The 19,281-nt window shown below is 39.6% G+C and overlaps 1 protein-coding gene across 2 annotated transcripts in view; it reads left to right on the top strand.

Annotated features, from left to right (window-relative positions):
- The first annotated feature begins 472 nt into the window (after window positions 1–472).
- Window positions 473–19,281, top strand: part of SPOCK2 (SPARC (osteonectin), cwcv and kazal like domains proteoglycan 2) — a 1,197,555-nt gene continuing 1,178,746 nt past the window's right edge. For both annotated transcript variants that reach the window (XM_044056622.1, XM_044056621.1), the window contains exon 1: window positions 473–936. In XM_044056622.1, the coding sequence (XP_043912557.1) occupies window positions 535–936 (402 nt within the window). In that variant the 5' untranslated portion in view covers window positions 473–534. The remainder of the gene's footprint in view (window positions 937–19,281) is intronic.

Raw genomic sequence — 19,281 nt, 5'->3', positions numbered from 1 at the left:
CATACTCCCCAGAGGGGCTTGAACCAACATAATCATTACTTATCCCTGCATGGCACCCCAGAATATACACATCGCCATGTATTTAATAACTGTTTATACAGACTGCAGCGATGCCCTTAAAAACACAGAGTGTCATTTTGTTTGGTATTCCCTATTAATTTCGGATATAGAGGATATAGAGGACACTCGTTCTGTCAACTGTCCTTGGAGTATGACTTTCTCAAGTAAAATGCAAAATACAAAAAAATGCATTTTTTGATCTCTATGTGGACTGAAATCCTAGAATAATCCATCCTGCTTAGTTCAACGTTTTTATTTTTTAATGCATATTTTAGTATTTTAATAGGACCTTCGGGTGTTCTTGTCAGTGATGTTAAAGGGGTGTCCTTGACTTGAAAACCAAGCGTTTGTAGTAGTGGCGTTATCACCTCCAGACGATTGCCTCTTATCTCCAGTCTCCATCCCAGAGCTGCTGCTGCCTCTGCTGATGCTCCAGGTTTGGAGAGCTGGCATCTCCGGCGCAGACTCGCTGGGATGCGCTCCAGCTCCCTCCCTCCCTCTAGCCTTAAGCCTTGCAGAAGTGAATCCCATAATCAGGTCACACTTCAGTGTCTGTGGATACAACGTACAGCACGTCTATTCCCTCTGAAGATAGCAGGGTGCGAAGTAGCAAGCGGAGGACTGAAATTCGTGTTGCCCAGCAGCGCAAAGCACCAGCGGGAGCAGCTGCAAGCAAAGCGGAAGACGAGGATGCAAACCCTGGGGTACAGCCTCCTCCCTTTGCTAATTTTGGCCGTGCAGACGGCGGCCAGTGAACGGGACGTCAAAGGTGGAAAAGATGCAGAGAATCCTGGCAATTTCATGGAGGACGAGCAATGGCTGTCCTCCATCTCCCAGTACAGCGGCAAGATCAAACATTGGAACCGCTTCCGAGATGTGAGTTTCATCTTATGTTGTGGATATTGTGAGGGTGCGGTTGGGGTGAATGGGGCTTTGCAACCATCCAGCAGGAGGCAGAGCATCACATTAATTGCAATAGCAGGGATGTCTAAGCAGGGCTGCAAATGCAGTGATTTGTGTACCTTTTAACCAGAAAGCCTGGTGTGATGATGACTTAAATAAGGGTTCATCAGATGGTTGATGTAAGTGTATTTGGTCTTGGCATGTGGTTTTATAAGCATGATCCGGGTAAGACTGCTATGAATGCTCGAAGTATATGGACCATACACTTATTAATGCATGCTGCTCCATTTGAGATGGCTTTATATTGTTGTAAGAAACACATTACCTTGCAGAAGACGAAGGGATTTTACATGTGCATCATACCGAGCTACATTCATGCTTTACTAACAAATGTGTTGTGCTTGGGTGAGGGTTGATGCAAGGCGTGAACATTCGGGGGAGGGCGACGGTGAGGCGATGGCTAGGTGGATAGGGTCCACCGGCACTTTTCAGTTCTCCCTTATCTTCCGGGATATTGCTTATCCTATTCCAGAAATGCCCTGTTTTCTTAAAAAAAACCCACTGTCTGCCTTGCTACAACTGCGAGGGGTCACTCGTGGAAGACGGTATATCATATCGCTTGCGTTAATTTCGTTATATAAACCTGGTAAATTCACTGTGGTCCAAAACGGGAAACGCCAACTTTTAAATTGCATCCTGTATATATAGTTTTTCCTAAATATATGAGTTCTTAAGACAAGAACCTGCGTGATGCAGCCTTTTTGGGAGATAAAAAAGAAGTGTGTTAATCTGCAGTCTTGGGCCATTTTTTCTGTAAACTCTTAAAACAACTTCTGTCATCACGGGTCTGGTTAGGGCCGGTCAGAATGGTTAGATTAAGAGAATAATTTGTAGATGCTTAAACATTAAAGGAAAAAGTAGGTGGTTCAGGTGAGCACATCTAAAGATGAAACAGCTCTCTGTTGCTCTGTTTCAGCTGTAAAACTGGCAGTTCTAGCTTCTTCTCTCGGTACCAGTTCTAGCAGGAGGATGCTGTCTTCCATGCTTACAGATACCTGCCTGCCAGTACGTGTAATGAATCATGAGACTGCAGTGGGTAGGCAGTTATCTGCTCACCAGCCATATCATTTCAGAACATTTCATGCTGTGAACATCTGTGATGTTGGCAAGTACAACAGTAGTGATTTGTGTGTGTGTGTGTGTGTGTGTGTGTGTGTGTGTGTGTGTGTGTGTGTGTGTTGAGGAAAGCATTTTAAAAGATGAGCAACGGAGTGATTATAGGGATACAGCAAGTAATGAACACAAGCCTAACATCATATTTATACTGCTAACAATAGAACAGGTGAAGGACCTGTGTAAGTAGCGCAAACACTGTGTTAGGATAGTCAGATCCTTAGAAATAGATACTTTTCTGTTTTTGTTTCATATGTCACAGATAGTAAAGGGACCTTATAGCATATTTTTATATAAAATGCTCTATACTATACTTTTATATTTTTAGATTATTTTTCTAGGCTTAATGGTGTTCTGCAATTTAATTTAGGTTTAGAAACTGCATTTCAAATTTCTGTAATTTCAATGCACAGGTTAGAAGACTGATAATGTCATTTGTGGAGGAGTACTGCAATTTTTGTAACAATCTCTAACAGTCATAAAAGCTAGAAATATCACTGATGCTGACATGAAGATGTATGTATTTGTCAGGCAGATTGATAGCTTCTCTGGTGCCTCCCCTAATTCTAATTATTCTTCTTTACTTCTTTTAATAGTACCATTGATTAGCTGTGATAAGGGGGTAGGGATCACTTATTTGTTCATACTTTCTTGTTAATTGTATTGATTAGCCAAGTAAGATGGATAGGAGCCTGCTGTGCAGCCCAGATATGCCAGTCTGACTATGCAGCAAGAAAGTCACACCCTGCAGTGTATTTAGTACCACCTGACCAGTGAAGAACACAGTGTTACATAACCACACCTTGCAGTACAGTGAGAACCACCTTCCCTGTGAGGCAGACAAGGCTACCAAAGCACATGATCTAGTGCAGTTAACACCAACTGCCCTTCAAAGAGGATAAACTCTAAATAACCACACTGCAATGTAGTTAGTAACTCCATGTCTATTAGGAGAACAATGCATCCTAGGCATGTGCTACAGTACACCTGCTAGCACCCTTCTGTGATGTATCACATTTTGTAGTACACTCTGTATATCATGTCCTACATAGAGGACATTTTTGTTTAAACATACCTTGCAGTGATGTTAATAACACATACTGCTCAAGAAGGATAATGTTACCCCTCATCCCGTCATACAGTTAGGACTATCTGCTTCATGTGAAGCACAGGATTACCGAACTACACCATACACTGATGCCAAAACCCTATGGTTAGAACCACCATCCTAAATGGAGGCCAACACTATCTAACCGCATTCTGCCATGCAGCTAGCATCACCCACCTTGTGAAGCACTTCTAAAGTGCTTTCTGCAGTGAAGTTACTGCCACTCATCCTAAAAGGTGGATAGTGTTACCTAGCTGCACTCTGCAGTGCAGTGGGCATCACCCAGCTTGTGAGAAGGGCAGTGATGCCTAAGTACACCCTACAGTATGGTTAGAGCCCACCACCCTAAGTGGTGGCCAGCATGACTTAATTACATTGCTCCATGAATCAATCATCACCAACCTTGTCAGGAGAACAGCACTGCTTAAGAAGTTTTTGCAGGAAACAGCTGACACCTATCCGATAAGGTGAATAATGTTACCTAACAGCACCCTGGAGTGCAGCTAGCATCATGCATCTTTTGGGGATATTACTAATTAAATATGCCCTGCAGAGAAGTTAATGCCATACATCCTAAAAGGTAGATGATACTACCTAACCACAACCTGCTCTCCAGCTGGCATCACCTACCTTATCAAGAAGGCAATGCTTCCTAGCCTCACTCTGCATTGCTGTTAGTACCACCCAGCCTAACCGGCAATAGTGCTACCTAACATTACCATGTAGTGCTTCTAGCACCACCAAGCCTAAAATGAGGATAGTGCAGCTAGCATAATCCAGTTTGTGAGGAGGACAATGTTACCTGGCCACACCCTGCAGTGTTATGAGCACCATGCACCCTTAAAGGAGGGTGCTGGTGCTACATAACCAAATTATGCTGTGCAGAAGCAAATACAGCCTTATGGGATGGACAGTACTATTAAACTAGATCAGCTACTACCACGCACCCTGAAAGATGGGTTATGTTAGCTAACCACATGTTTTAGTTCAGCTAGTATTAACCTGTGAGAAGCTGACCATTGTGTAAACACACTCTAAAGTGCAGTGCATACTGTCATCCTGTAGACTAGTGCAGCTATCTAATGATGCCATGCAGTGTAGTTAGTGCCAACCACCCTGAGAGGAGAACACGTTTACTTAACCATGCCTTTTAATCTTTAATTTAAAATTTATTAAGGTACTTAAATAAGCATTGTATGGATCAAATTAATACAAATAAAACAAGAGAAGTGCAGTGCAATTAATACCACATTTTCTGAGGCATTGTCTGTCTGTATTACAGTTATTAGTGTTTAATGATACTTTCTTCTTCTTCGTGCTTTGTCATTTGCCTTTTTTTTGCAAGCTGTAAGAGAGGGAGATTTTTTTTTGCAAAACAAAATATCATATTTTATCCTGTAGTGTGACTTTGTAATTGTTTATGTATTGCTTTCTTACATTGAAAAGGTTATGAGAGTAAATTCCTCTCTGGATCCCAAAGACCTCAGCTTACTGAACTTTTTTATAATATTAATTCACTTTATGTAGTTATTCCATTAGACAGATGATAGATATGCAGAAATTGCATGAAAGCAGATAGATTTTTTTCTACGTTCGAGGATTGATGTCTGTAAAGGATTGTATCATGCCTAAAGCATGCATATTCATGTCTCCCATGATGACACACCTATATCCGCACCATTGGTTTTATTTTACTTTGTGAGGACAAAGCCTGCTTAGAATACTGAGCAGTAAATCTTAAGCACAGTGAAACAGGCTTTTAGCTGTATTTCATTTTCAATTACTGGGTGAGTGCAGTTAGTAATATGCTTAATCTTAGACACAGCCCAGGAGAGAAGTCTGGAGTACAATAAAGAAATAACGACTTTGAAATTTACAGTGTTTCACAGAAGAGTTTACTAAAAGCTTTATACTATAATAGAATGCAGTGTAATACATGAACAAACTGACAATTATACTTTGCAACAAACATGAGCTTCAAACACTTCCAGGTGAAGTACCTTATGGTAGTAAGATGCATATGGGACACATTCCCTTTTTACAAGTACTGTAACGTTACTGACTTAAAATACAGCAAATGTATAGCATGTCTTGTCATAGTTGTGAGCCTCTGTGACATTAGAACATTTCTGCCCTGTACTTAATATTGGTGCTACTAAATGTGTACATGTACCCCCATATATAATGTAGGCTGCTTTAACTAAAGTTGACCTAAATTCATTTCAGGGTTCAGGCAAGCAGTTTGAAATATGCCATGTATGTTGCCTTGCCAAGTTGAACAAACATCCTCTGAAAAATTATCCCACTGACAATAATGATAACATTGTTTTTTTATTAGAGTCCAGTGAATTCATCCAAGAAGCATCAAATGTCAGGGTCTTTTCCACACATCTTCTTCCAGATGAAGTATTCTTGTTCATGCCTTCATCCAAACATGTCCATTCAGCTGATGTTTACCTCTGTATGCCTGTCTTCACTGCAAAGTCCTGGCACTTTCTGTCTAAATGCAATATTACTCATTCCCAGAGCAGCAATGTCTAGACATTATAATGTTACCCTAAGTATTTATCAGTATCTTTCTTTCTTCCGTACACTTGTAGTTAAACTTTTTTCTTTAATTTTTTTTAGTACAGGACCTCTGTTTTACAGAATACATTTTAACACTCCTGAAGTCCTTTGTGCTCATTAAAATGGACCAAGCTCTGTCCAGGATCACACAGCGGAATCTTTATGGTCAGTGAGAGCAGTAGACATTGTAAAATCCTCAGTGGCATGACAGCACTTTTTGATTATGGTCTCTACTGAGCTGACCGTGATAAAGTTAGATGATGACTGACAATTGTTTCCTCTACTTTAGGGATTCCATGGTGTCAAAATGCAATACATCAAAGGATGCTACCTTCTATTCTAACAGTTGCCCATCGTCTTACTTATTCAGTTACTGTCCTAATTCCTTAGGTTACAATTCAAAACAAAAAACAAGAAACAATGAAAAGTTCACTTCCTTTATTGCAGTTTTAAACAGATGGAACAAAATGTCCCCTTAGTGGCTTCATTACTGCTATTATCATTACAAATAATAATATTTTTGTGCCCTTTAAAAACAATTTTAACATAGATGCATATATTCTAATGATGAACAAGTTATTCCTGGTGTACTCAGTGTATCATATTTATGTCTGCTGGATAGGTTGTTGATCGCATTGATTGAAGAGCCTACATATCTTTACATTTCACTAGAACTGTTTTTTTTTTGCCTGATGGTCTCTCAGAATCTTGCCAACTTTGCTATTTTGTGTTCGTCAGAATTGCCAGGTAGGTACCACTACCTGCAAGACCAAACTCTATAAATTGTTGGAAATATTTTTTATGATTCTCTCAGCTAAATAGCCAAACTGGGTTCCATTGGCTTGGTGCTACTCCTTCAGGAGGGAATACAGTGTGCAAAAACTGAGAGAGAACCTTTGTGTACATTTGCAGTACTCTAGAACTAGACATTCATGAGTTGTTTATAAACTATCAGCTTAGCTAGAGATACTGGAGTAGAAATTATCTGAGAAAATTGAAAGGCCCTTTGCTGATTAGAATTCTGTTTGGCAGCACTGAATTACACTACACCAGTGAATCCACAGATCAAGGAGTGAGTTTTAAAAGTGTTCTTGGGGAATTTTCAATCTAGCTTCTTCATGCAATTATTCTGTGAAATAGTTTGGTGAAAAATACTTCAAAACATGAAATCCAGTGGGCAGCTGGAAAGAGAGCAAAATAGGAAATATGTTTTTAGGGAGTGAACAATAATTACTCAGACTCAGATTCCATATGGACAGAATACGAAGGGATAAATGCAGGAGCGTGATGTACTTAAAAATAGGTGGATCTTAAAATGTCAATGAGACTACTGTTCAGACATTTATACCATAACGTTAGGCTTATAAAGGCTACAAAATTATGTAGCACAAGCCAGAAGAGGAAAGAGAGCAGAAAAGCACAGCTGGGTGAAGAGAAGATGAGGAAATGGAGTGAGTGCCAGAAGTTGTATATTAAAGGTTGTTCAGAATATTAAAAAAAAAAAAACGTAATATACATGTAGCAAAGTTCCAGAAAGGCCACCAAATTATCCAGAATATTCAAGGCTGGCACTGCATACTGAAAAAGGAAAATATTAGTCATTCAAATTTGTAATATATTAGTAAGGCGGAACAGTAACAGTTAACTAGTGTGGGACATGCCACAGATCTTATTTCAGACAGTGGCAGGTCAGACAGGAGCAGTCAGCAGATAGTTTTGTTTAGCATTAAAACAAGCAAAATAAGCAGGTCGCTTAGATTAGAAATGAGAAATCCAGTTGTATTAGAACACCATTTGAGAAAATTACCATTGACATAGTACTGTAATGACTGAAGATGGATATGGACAGTGTATATAAACTAGATGGCATTTGTTGCATGACATGCACTCTGAGTTGCTATGCACTTCCATGCATAAATGAGACTGGTATGTGCCACATTGCTTATGGGCGTCAACAGACAGCCAGCAGGGGGCTTTGGCATCACTGGAAAACTAGAGACTGACTTGAAGGGATACAGGTTTATACTGGCATGATGGTCTGCATTTGAACAGGAAGCATGACCAGGATGTTAAGTGATAGTTTAAATATTTTATCAGCAAGTATTCAAGGGGAAGATATGCAGAAAGCAATAAAGAAAGCTTAGCCTCTCTCATCAGATTACTTGATGGAAGAATATCATAATCAGTATCAACATGAGGAGAGCAAGAAAGGAAATATATATGAAAAACAGAAAGGACTGAGCAGCAGTGCTAACAGTCTAAGCAATATCCACCTGACTATGTCCGGCTTTAGACTCACAGCCTTGACATATTGGTAAAATAAATATTGCACAAAGAGAATCATGGCTAGGAAGTCAGCATATCATAATGCATATACAAACGGGAGACAGAATAGCATTAAACAAAGAAAGAGCAAAGTTGCATATATAATATATATATATATATATATATATATATATATATATATATATATGTATGTATGTACACACATAAGAAAGCATCAAAGCAGGAGAACCATACCTGTAAGTCACAGTGTTGACTACAAATACATAAACAACCCATACAATGATTATATACAAGATGCAGAACATAAGGCAAAGGTAAAATATAGGAAGTATTAAAGATCATAGGATCATAGGAGGTTACTAGGCTAATGGTCCTGGGGCTCTTACAAGCCTAGCCAAGAGTTCATCCCCAAAAAAGAAACCTCAATCAGCACTTATCACCTTTGACAATGAGGGACACAGGTCAAACCCCCTGGGACAAATTTGTGGTTTCCCATCCACTCATTAAGGTTGTGCTTGAAGAGGCTCAATGACATATTTTGTTTGACATGTATGGGGAGTCTATTCCAGAGATAGGGCAGCCTCTGGGAGACAAACCTGTCTTTCCAGCAGGTTTTGTTAATGTCACATATTAGATTTACGCCTTCCGATCAGGTAATGCATGAGCAGTTAGACTTACGGATATGGAGCATCTCAAGTAGAGCAGGGTATGAAATTGCTTTTTAGGCAGGACACAGATCACCTCTGTACAATACCGAGTAGAGTGATAGTGATTTGAGCCTGTCCACATGGGACAGGTTTTGGAGGCCATGGATTCCCTGTGAGGTATTTCTGTGGCCTTTCCAGTTGGTGCAAGTGTTTGGAGATTTACATACCAAAGAGGGAGTTGTATTCAATTATTGGCCTAATGAGAGAGGAATACAGAGAGGTAATAACCTCAGTTTTTCTGGATGCAATGTCTTTACTTATGAGATGAACCAATAAAACGCTTTTCTGACCACTGCCGCTACATAATAGTCGAATGTGAGATTGTTGTCAACCTGTGTACCCAGGTCTCTCACAACAGGTTCTGTGCTTAGGGGATTGCTGTTGCTGTGGTAATCAGTAGGAGCCATGTTTTTGCCAAATGGTAGGATAATACATGTTTTTGTGTTTAACTTAAGGTGATGACTTTGGCACCAGTCATTTGTTGCTGTGAGATCTTGTAGTGTTAACATCATTTGGGCCAGATGTTAATTGGAACACTTTTGCAGCCACATCTAAAAATCAGATCATTCTTGATGCCCTGCAAGGTACAGACCTGGGGTATTTTATGTCAGCATCTACTCAAAAAAAAGTATCATCAAATACAGATGGTCAGCTGCATAACGTCAGATCTGGAAGTTGCTAGACACTTATGAATTGGCAATAAAAGCCCATTTTAGTTCCCAAACAACTTTGAATATTCAGGAGAGTGGAAGGTGGAGTTTTAGAAATTATAAGTAATATGGATAAACAATGGAAGTAAAGCAAAACTGGCATCTTAGAAGCCACAAACGTGTGTGAAATAAATATGCAGATCAAATGAACGAAAAAGATCACTGTATTTGTTTTATGTGTGGCTCTGCGCAAGTCATTTAGCCAGTCTGTTTCTTGGCTGGCCTTAAAGAGTCATTTCCGACTAAAGGGTTTCCTGGTTAACAAATCAGTAAATAAATAATACAATAGCTTCACCTATTTTTACTGAATGGACATAAGAAGAAATGGCATCTTGTACCATAACACTGCAAATCATGCACCCATGGGATTAGAACAGTTGTCAGTGTTCTGAAGCAAATTGTGCAAAACATGAGATACATTCTTTACTGCACTGGCTTCAGAAATGGATAATGTCTGATTACCTATAGGCAAGCTTGCACAGAAACTGGTTGGCCAGTGACTGGTAGGCAACTGGGAAGGAGAAATTGATAGAATGTCTGCTCCTCCTTCTATGTGGTTCCTAGTCTACTATGAGGAAGGATCTTACTGCAGATGTAGTGTAAAGGAAAACAAGTTTCAAGGATGGCTGAATATAGCATACTACGGGAAAATAGTCATGGGGATGCTCCATTTTGTTTGGACATGGACCTTCTGAAGTGATGTGAAAATCTGCCCTTGAAGATTCTTTGTTAATATTGCTTAAAAAGTGCCAAGCAGGAGCCTATGTTTTTGGAGAGAACAGTAAACTTTTTTCTCCATTTTAAATAAAAAGTACAGAAATTAAACTCCTGATGCTTGTTCCACTGGTTGAACATGGTTCACAGATTTGCGTATTAGAAGAAGCATTGGTTTAGTTTCACCTCGATGTGAGACACACCTTTGGGTTTGCCAAGGGACTAAGCTAGAAAGAAAAAAAACTCCATTGCCAGATGTAGACTTGCATCAGAGGTATATCTTCAACAGTGATTAAGGGGGTTCCAAAAAAATCACAAATCACTTTTCTTTGAATCCCATTTCTCTGAAAATGACTGAATAGCATTTTGCAAACAAAAATGGAATTTACCAACAGTAATGGTACATTGTTATTAGAACTGTAAGGTTGTTTATACTTTGCAAGGAGGAGCAGCTGTAGCAGCTGAGGAAGGAGGAAGAATTTATGGAAGGATATAGGAAGGCTAATTTGGTAGGCAGAAGAATGGCAGCTGAGGTTGTCTGTAGGTAATGCAAAGTAGTGCACTTATGTCTTAGTTCTGGTGTGTATTAACAGCTAGGAAAATGAAGCTGATGCTAGCACAGAAGGAAGACGCTCTGGAGTGTTGATTATACTTTTATTGAACCACCAGTGGCAGAGTGATAGAGCAGTGAGAACAGTTTTTTTTCTCAGAGTAGAAGCAAAGTGCTTCCCCAGGCTCTTGTGTACATTTCTGAAGTGCTGCCCCAGGCTCTTGTGTACACTTCTGAAGTGCTGCCCCAGGCTCTTGTGTACACTTCTGAAGTGCTGCCCTAGGCTCTTGTGTATACTTCTGAAGTGCTGCCCCAGGCTCTTGTGTACACGTCTGAAGTGCTGCCTCAGGCTCTTGTGTATACTTCTGAAGTGCTGCCCCAGGCTCTTGTGTATACTTCTGAAGTGCTGCCCCAGGCTCTTGTGTACACTTCTGAAGTGTTACCCCAGGCTCTTGTGTATACTTCTGAAGTGCTGCCCCAGGCTCTTGTGTACACTTCTGAAGTGCTTCCCCAGGCTCTTGTGTACACTTCTGAAGTGCTGCCCCAGGCTCTTGTGTATACTTCTGAAGTGCTGCCCCAGGCTCTTGTGTATACTTCTGAAGTGCTGCCCCAGGCTCTTGTGTATACTTCTGAAGTGCTGCCCCAGGCTCTTGTGTATACTTCTGAAGTGCTGCCCCAGGCTCTTGTGTATACTTCTGAAGTGCTGCCCCAGGCTCTTGTGTACACGTCTGAAGTGCTGCCCCAGGCTCTTGTGTACACTTCTGAAGTGCTGCCCCAGGCTCTTGTGTACACATCTGAAGTGCTGCCCCAGGCTCTTGTGTACACTTCTGAAGTGCTGCCCCAGGCTCTTGTGTATACTTCTGAAGTGCTGCCCCAGGCTCTTGTGTACACTTCTGAAGTGCTGCCCCAGGCTCTTGTGTATACTTCTGAAGTCAAACAAGGAGAACCAGGCAACTAGAAGGAATATAGAGGAAAATCACCATAGGGAGAAAGGATGTGTTCAGAGACTTCAAACCATTGCAGGAACCAGGTGAAGTTTTGGGGGTGTGGTCAACACCACAGAAGAGGTACCTCTTGGTCCCTACAAGCAGTATCAATAATCGTTTAAGCAGCCATGATCGTGGTCATCACAGATCAGGTAACTGTGCATTAGGAAATGTAGGAAGAAGCTAATGTTCTTTTTTATAGATTAGCAAAGGAATTTGATGCAGTTTAGCAAAGAACTGTAATACAGATACATAGCAGAAGTTTGATTAGCCCAAAGGCTTTGATGTGTAAATTAGCTTCTGTGAACTCTTTTAGCAAAGATGTTTAATAAAACAATGAACTGTTATGCATACTAGCTCTTTTCTTAGACTGAAGACATTTTCTTATCCTGAAGACATTTCTTTGTTCTCAAGTTCAAACTTGGAGAGCACTGAATGGGGTACTGCCTAGGGTGCCAACTGACCTTGCCATAACTCTCTTCCAGAGACCAGAAACAACAGAGGACATGTTATGAGTTACACAATTCATGTCAAGGAGGTATAAAGGGATCATGTTGAACAGGAAGGATAAATTGAGAAAATGGGGCACAGGCAGCAGATTGCAATAACAAACTACACAGCGGATCTGTGAAAATACTTTTTCATACACTGTGGGTCTGTGAAAATAGTTTTTCATTGAGGAGGTCATGTAACACTGGGATGGTTTATCAGAACTGATGGTGAAGAAAACAAAATCTACCAAGGAATCAACTGGGCAGGGGTCAGATGGAGAAATGGTGACAGGGAAGGTAGGGAATAGAGGAGATATAGAGTTCTAAATACGCTTAAAGGAACAAATAGATAGAATTTGCCTGTTTTGTACTCCTAGGCAAATGCCCTATAATGTATACAGCTGGCTTTGACTGTGAGTATTGGGTCAAGTGCTGAATATATGTATGTATATATATATATATATATATATATATATATATATATATATATATATATGTATAGTACCCTGCAGAAAAGGAAAATTGTCTATGGGTATCTTTGTTGTTGTCTCCTGCAGCTGTTGCCAGTTTTAGCTCACTCATTCAACTCACTATTAAATGCACCAGTGTAAAATTAGATAAGAATGCCAAGTAGTGCCATGGTGCCACCTATGTATAAGTAGTTAAACCGTGTTTATTTATTTACATCAAAAATGCCCCAGATATACATTCACTGTGTTATAATCTGTGCTGTAAATAAATATAACATTACTTCATATTTGCTGCTAAGATGTTGCATTTGCAGGTACTTTGTTTTGAAAGTGCTATTGTGTGCAGTCTCAGCTCTTTATTTATTTTACAGTGGCTTTAGCACCATATAAGTTTCTGGACCAGAGCAATGTTTTCACGGTTTATAACTGGGATAGATGTTTTAGAGAGCACCTCATGTATTCATAAAACTCTACAAACTGCAGTGTTCCATCCTTTGTGTAGATACCCGGTTATTGAAGGTTGCTGCTTCCCAGTAGATACTGCATGCATATCATATTATTGGAATTGGTGCCAGAGTGAGTGAGTTCTAACTACAAACCAACACTAACCATTTTACTGTTGCCACATAAGTGGCTGGTGCTGCCCGTTTCCATTCATGGCTACGGATGTAACTCTACTGTGCATTTGTGCTTGTGCTATAATTCATATAACAGTGATCAGTTATGTACAAGGCAGTATGTGCATGTGTGTGTGTGTGTGTGTGTGTGTGTGTGTGTGTGTGTGTGTGTGTGTGTGTGTGTGTGTGTGTGTGTGTATTTGTCCAGGTCCATGTGTATATGGACGCGCATGCAAGTACCTGAGTTGCTCTGTGTGTATGCAAGCTTTATTGTGTGTCTGCATATGTGGATAAGTGTACATGTGTGACTACATATAAGCATGTTTATGTGTACTCTGTAATAGACTGATAGCCATTTGGCTTTGGAGAGGGTGGTGCAGTGGTATTTTTTTGGGGGGGCAGATTTTGTTTTCAGTGGATTGTAGAGTGGATGAGTTTTTTTTTAGAGGCCGTGGCTATGATGGGAAGCCAGTATTCAGGCTGAGCAAGAACAACCTCTTTGCCTATTGCAGCTCTAGCTGGTCTGGTGAGAAAAGGAGATATTTTCCAGGACCAAAATAAAGGAGAACCAATCTTATTCCTGGTGTTTTCAGTGTGGCTTTGGAAGTTAGTTGACTCAGTTAGCCATAGACATAAGTATGTGGTGGTTTCTGTTGTGGAACATTTGAGATCTGTGATGTTGAGATTTTTAGGAGTTTTTTTAATCATCTTTTTGTATTGCAGGAGTTTAGGAGAATCATATGGTTGTTTAGCCAAGAATTAAGGGAATGGAAGTCAGACTAAAGCTGGGTTTGAATAGTTGAATGTGAGGGACTACGTCAAAGGATAGCCATGTCATATGCATATAGAGTGATAGGAGGATTAGGGAGGTCAGAGGGTAGTTTGTTAATAAAGATTGAAAACAGTAGTGGGATTAGTATGGATCTCAGGGGCACTGTTCTGGTAAAGGGTGCTGGAGGTGATAGGGATGAGCCTATTTTAAAATCTGAAATACGTACTTGTTAAGAAATGTTGGAACCAGATGACAGTGTTGGAGCTAATACCCATTTGTCAGAGGGAGTGAACTAGAAGGAAGTGGTCAGTAAGATAAAAAGCTTTGTTAAAGTCAATGAGGAGAGCTCCTGAAAGGTTTCATTTATCAATGTTGAGAAGGATCTTATCTGTAAGTGGTCATAGTGCTGTCATTGTGCTCTGGCTGCCCCAAAATCCATGCTGTTTACTGTTGGATGTAACTGGGCAGTTGGTTGTAGATTAGTTTTTCAAGTATTTTTCCCAAGTGTAGGGAGGATAGAGATAGGAGAGAAGTGCATGTGCAGTCATCATGTGGCTTAAAGAAAGAGCCCCCTTCCCTCAGCAATAGAAGATTACATTTTTTTGTACATGATTGTGTCAGACACAGCGGCCTATCACTAGTCACGAGAACTTTGTATCAGGGAACCGTACCATGGACATCATTGTCAGTGTACACTAATAGGGTACAACATGGATGATTAGTCATTGCCAGAATAAAATGGTTGCTAAACAAGTGAGTCTTGTTGGCTTTGAGGTAGTTGGTGTATCATAAAAAGACAGATTATGAGGGTGAATGGATGCTAAGAGCATTTTTACAGCTGAAGGGAGACAGCACCATGGGGTGGGACTAAGGAATACCATATAAAATGCATGTACATGTCATATGAACAGTCATTGGAGAGAGAGCATATAAACAAGCATGGTGGTCAATGCCTTTGGAACGCATTCATTCACTGATAAGACTAAATTAACAGTAGTGACTCTGAACAGTTCATTACTTTAGAGAGTTCAGTTTTATATCATATTCCTACATTCTTAAATATCTGCTGCATTTGTTCTCTTAATCCTTTCAAACTGTCATGATTGTTAGTACATATCTTTGACATCAGTTTGTCTCCTATCTTTCATTGTAGTCTATGCTTGGAGGGTGGCATCCTGATGGAAGTCTTGCGGTAAAGCGACTCTGGCTCATCAGTATTAATGATAGTTAGTGGTTACTTGACCACATGACAAAGGTATTAGAAACATCAAAGAACATATTGAAATATTTAAGCGCTCAAGAGATGAGGTACAAAATCTGCTGTATTTCTAATTGGTAAGGGGAGATTTGGAATACTGTGATTTTTTTTCAGCAAGTATGAAGTCTGTGTAGGGACATAGAATCTGAATCAGTCCAAAAGCAAAGACAAACAATGATAACATCATGACGCAGTTAACAGACAGACAGAAACACACACACACACACACACACACACACACACACGCACACACACATGCACAAATAAACACACACATTCATGCTCTTACGAATATGCGCACACCCACATGCATAAACATGCACACACTGTAGACGCAAGTGCATGAGTATATGCATGAGTGCACACACACACATACACACACACTGATATAAACAGATTTCCTTTAGGTTCTTGTGACTCATCTGTTTGTTTGTGGAGCCTTGCTGGGCCTTAGATGCGTCCTTGTTTTTCCATGTCATTCCAGATTGTCTTGCTGATTATGTATCATTATCTGCAAAGAACCAACACTTTCCTTAATGTAGCTTTACAGTTTCACTATGGAGATATTAAAATAACTCTTAATCCAGACTCAGTCAGAATGGTACTCACTTCTCACCCTCTTTTCTTTACAATAAGCTGTATTTGCTTCCCATCTGGGTCTCCAGTCATGCAGTCAAATCACTGCCATTTTGCCACTCGGTTGCCACCCTTCATTCTACCCACTTTGTTAATGTTCCTTCTTCTATACAGAATGGAATTCACTGAAACAGTGAAATACTGCAGAAATCTGTTAACTTGAACCCACAGCTAAAGAAATCAGCAACACTGGTTTAATGGGACCATTTGTTTGTAAAAAACATGCTGTAATGGTGCTGTAATATAGGTTGTACTATAGAGGATTCCAGGTGTCTTATAATTTAAGATGAAACAAGTGAAGCATAATGATTTTTGAAGTGCTATTCTGGGGTTTACACCTATTAATCTCTATTAATCTCTATTTCTGAACCAACAAAGTTTGCCAGTCCGGACAGAGTAGGGGGTCCATGTTTCAGACAATTAACCTCTAGGGGCTAAATAAGGGTGTTGCTTCATCTGGCTAAGTTATTGTCTCCTACCAATTTTATTATATCATCCACATGCCATATCTTCATTTTATCTCGTCTCTTTGAATCCTACTGCATGCCCTTGTCTACCACATGCATATTTTACCATAACAATTCCTTCCTTTCACTATAGTCCACTTATCTGACAAAGCTACAACCTCTTTTAATTGATTTGTCATCAGCATTTTTCCATTACCCCTTTCTCCCTTTATCTTAATCACTTTCGCCTACATCATCCATCCCACCCCTGAACATTCTCTTTCTAAACATTTTGATTATATTTGTGATCACCATGTATCTCTCAAAACATGGGTCTAGTGTGTCTTTTACCCCCCACCCACTCTCTTCCAGTTCTAGCTCAGTATCCTTTCCAAATAAATTTATTACAAACCATTTGCATCACACATCACTATATCTCTTATTTTACATGTAAATATCTCACAAGATACAGGCAAATTATTAGCACACACATCGCATGGACTACATGTCTAACTGCCTAATTAACCTCCTAAAATCTCCTCCAGTTAACCAAAACTGTTGCAGCCATTCTTTGCTTAAGTATGCAGGCCTTACCTGCCCCCACCCCCATCTGTCTGCCCGTTACAAAGACTTTATAACTGGCTTCTTCTTCTTTTTCTTCTTGTGTCATGGTCCAAACCCAAACTGCACATATATGGGAACAAACCACAGAAGACCCACCTTAATACCTCTGCCCAGCAACATAATGGTCATCTACAAAAAAACTGAAGGAGCATTGCAACCCTGTGTCCAACTTCAATCAATGGACATAGGATACTCTCTTTTATCTAGTACCATCACTACCATTAAAAATAACATTAAAGAAATAAAACTGAGCAATGCTGGACACTGTACAATGTCCCTCTGCTTTGAAAAAAGCATCTCGGGTGAGAATATTGATAGAAACACTCTTTATTAAAACAAAAAAGTAGTACGATTAAGCGCTTTCATCCACACCAAAATGTCGACTTTATCAGAATAAATTATTACTCATTCCATTCATTTAAATATCCATTAGGCACCAATGAGATGCTAAAAGCAATTAAAACAGTACATTTAAAAAGACAGAATCCTGTCTACTGGCCATGACATTTAAAATAATTATGTTCAAATAACCTTTGTTACAACTTAAATAGTAAACAAAAAATAAACATTGAATTCAAATGTAAAATTGTAATATAAAATTGAATTAAAACTGAATATTGGCTAAAAATTCCATTGTATCAATAAATAAAACATTGTGAATTACCATTAAAAGTAGATAAAGAGATACTGAACATGCCTGCTTTGTAGTATTACCTGCCTGTACTCCTCTTGAAACCAGTCCATTCACTGCTATCGCCAAACTAGGAGTTTGATTCAGGGTACTATCCCTCTTATAAACATGGCCAACAGGTTTAATGTCCCTCATTGGCCTCAGCATGTACCTCCATTCTACTGTATGAAATGCATTCCTAATATTGAATAGTACCACCTGAAAAAGATCCGTCCCCCACTTAACCCATCTACCACCTTCTGTCAACTCTCCCTGAATGTTCTACAGCCATAAACAGCCTGTCAAAAGTATTTGCCTCAGCACTTACCAGAATAATGGGATGATAATTTGTTGGATCGTCTTACTGTTACTGTCCTTGAGCAATAAAATAACCACACATAAGTATATCACCTCGGTATACCCTCCATATTGTAGGTTATATACACAACAATGCATAGCCTGTCTCCCAGCTGCTCCTCCATCAGTTTATAGAAATTTGTGTGATATATACATGGACCTACTGCTTTCCCTGTTTTAGATAGTAAAGGCCACTCAGCACCTTCTTTACAACTATGCTCCTTCCAACCTTTCTTTTTGTTCCCTTATCTCATCACTCAGTCTCACACCTTTGCTTTTACCTCTATCATCCAGACCCACTTTTCTTCTACCCCTAGCCAGACTTGAGCTATACAGTCTCTCATAAGGACTTCTGCCATCCTCCCATGGTCCACTACCTCATTCTTTGCTTTGTCTTTAATTATCCCTATCATGCTTTCTTTCCTTCCTGTTAATCTCCAGTATCTCAGCCAGTAACTTCCTGGTCCTACTCACTGTCTCCATTATATGCCCCTTCATTTCCTTGCTTTGCTGTCTCCTTGCCCTTTTCAATTTTTTTTATCTTCCTCATCAGACTCCTAATATTCACCAGTCTTCATTCTCCAGCTCATGCAGTTCTTTTTCAGGATACTTGAACCTTTCACATCCCCATCTTCTAATCCTTTTGTTTTCAGAACTTATAACTCTTCCATATCCTTTTCTTATCTGTAATTCTTCCTCACTTTACCGATTTTTCTGCATCCCCTTCTTCCTTAGCTATTACACCAATCTCATCTTTGTTGTTCATCAATGCTTGTTTCACCATTCCCTCTACCACTTTCATTCTACCTTAGTCTTGCACTCGTGTGTGTGTGTGTGTGTGTGTGTGTGTGTGTGTGTGTGTGTGTATATATATATATATATATATATATATATATATATATATATATATATATATATCTATGTATATATATATCTATATATATCAATTCCACTCAACATATTGTTCTACTATGCTACCTATCACCATCCTAACCATTGCATGGTCTGATACATAGCTGTGCTCTAACAAAATGTTATACACTCAAACTGTTTAAAACAAAACCAAAACAAAACTGGAAAGCAGAACCAAGCTGGATAAAAACGGCACAGACTGTTTTATTCAAGGTAAGCGCTTTCAGCTAAGCAAATGCCCAGCCTTCATCAGACAAAAGTCA

Source organism: Protopterus annectens, chromosome 14.part0 (assembly GCF_019279795.1).
Source record: "Protopterus annectens isolate FY-2018-M chromosome 14.part0, PAN1.0, whole genome shotgun sequence".
Classification (NCBI taxonomy): domain Eukaryota; kingdom Metazoa; phylum Chordata; order Ceratodontiformes; family Protopteridae; genus Protopterus; species Protopterus annectens.
This window is presented reverse-complemented; position numbering and strand designations above follow the sequence as displayed.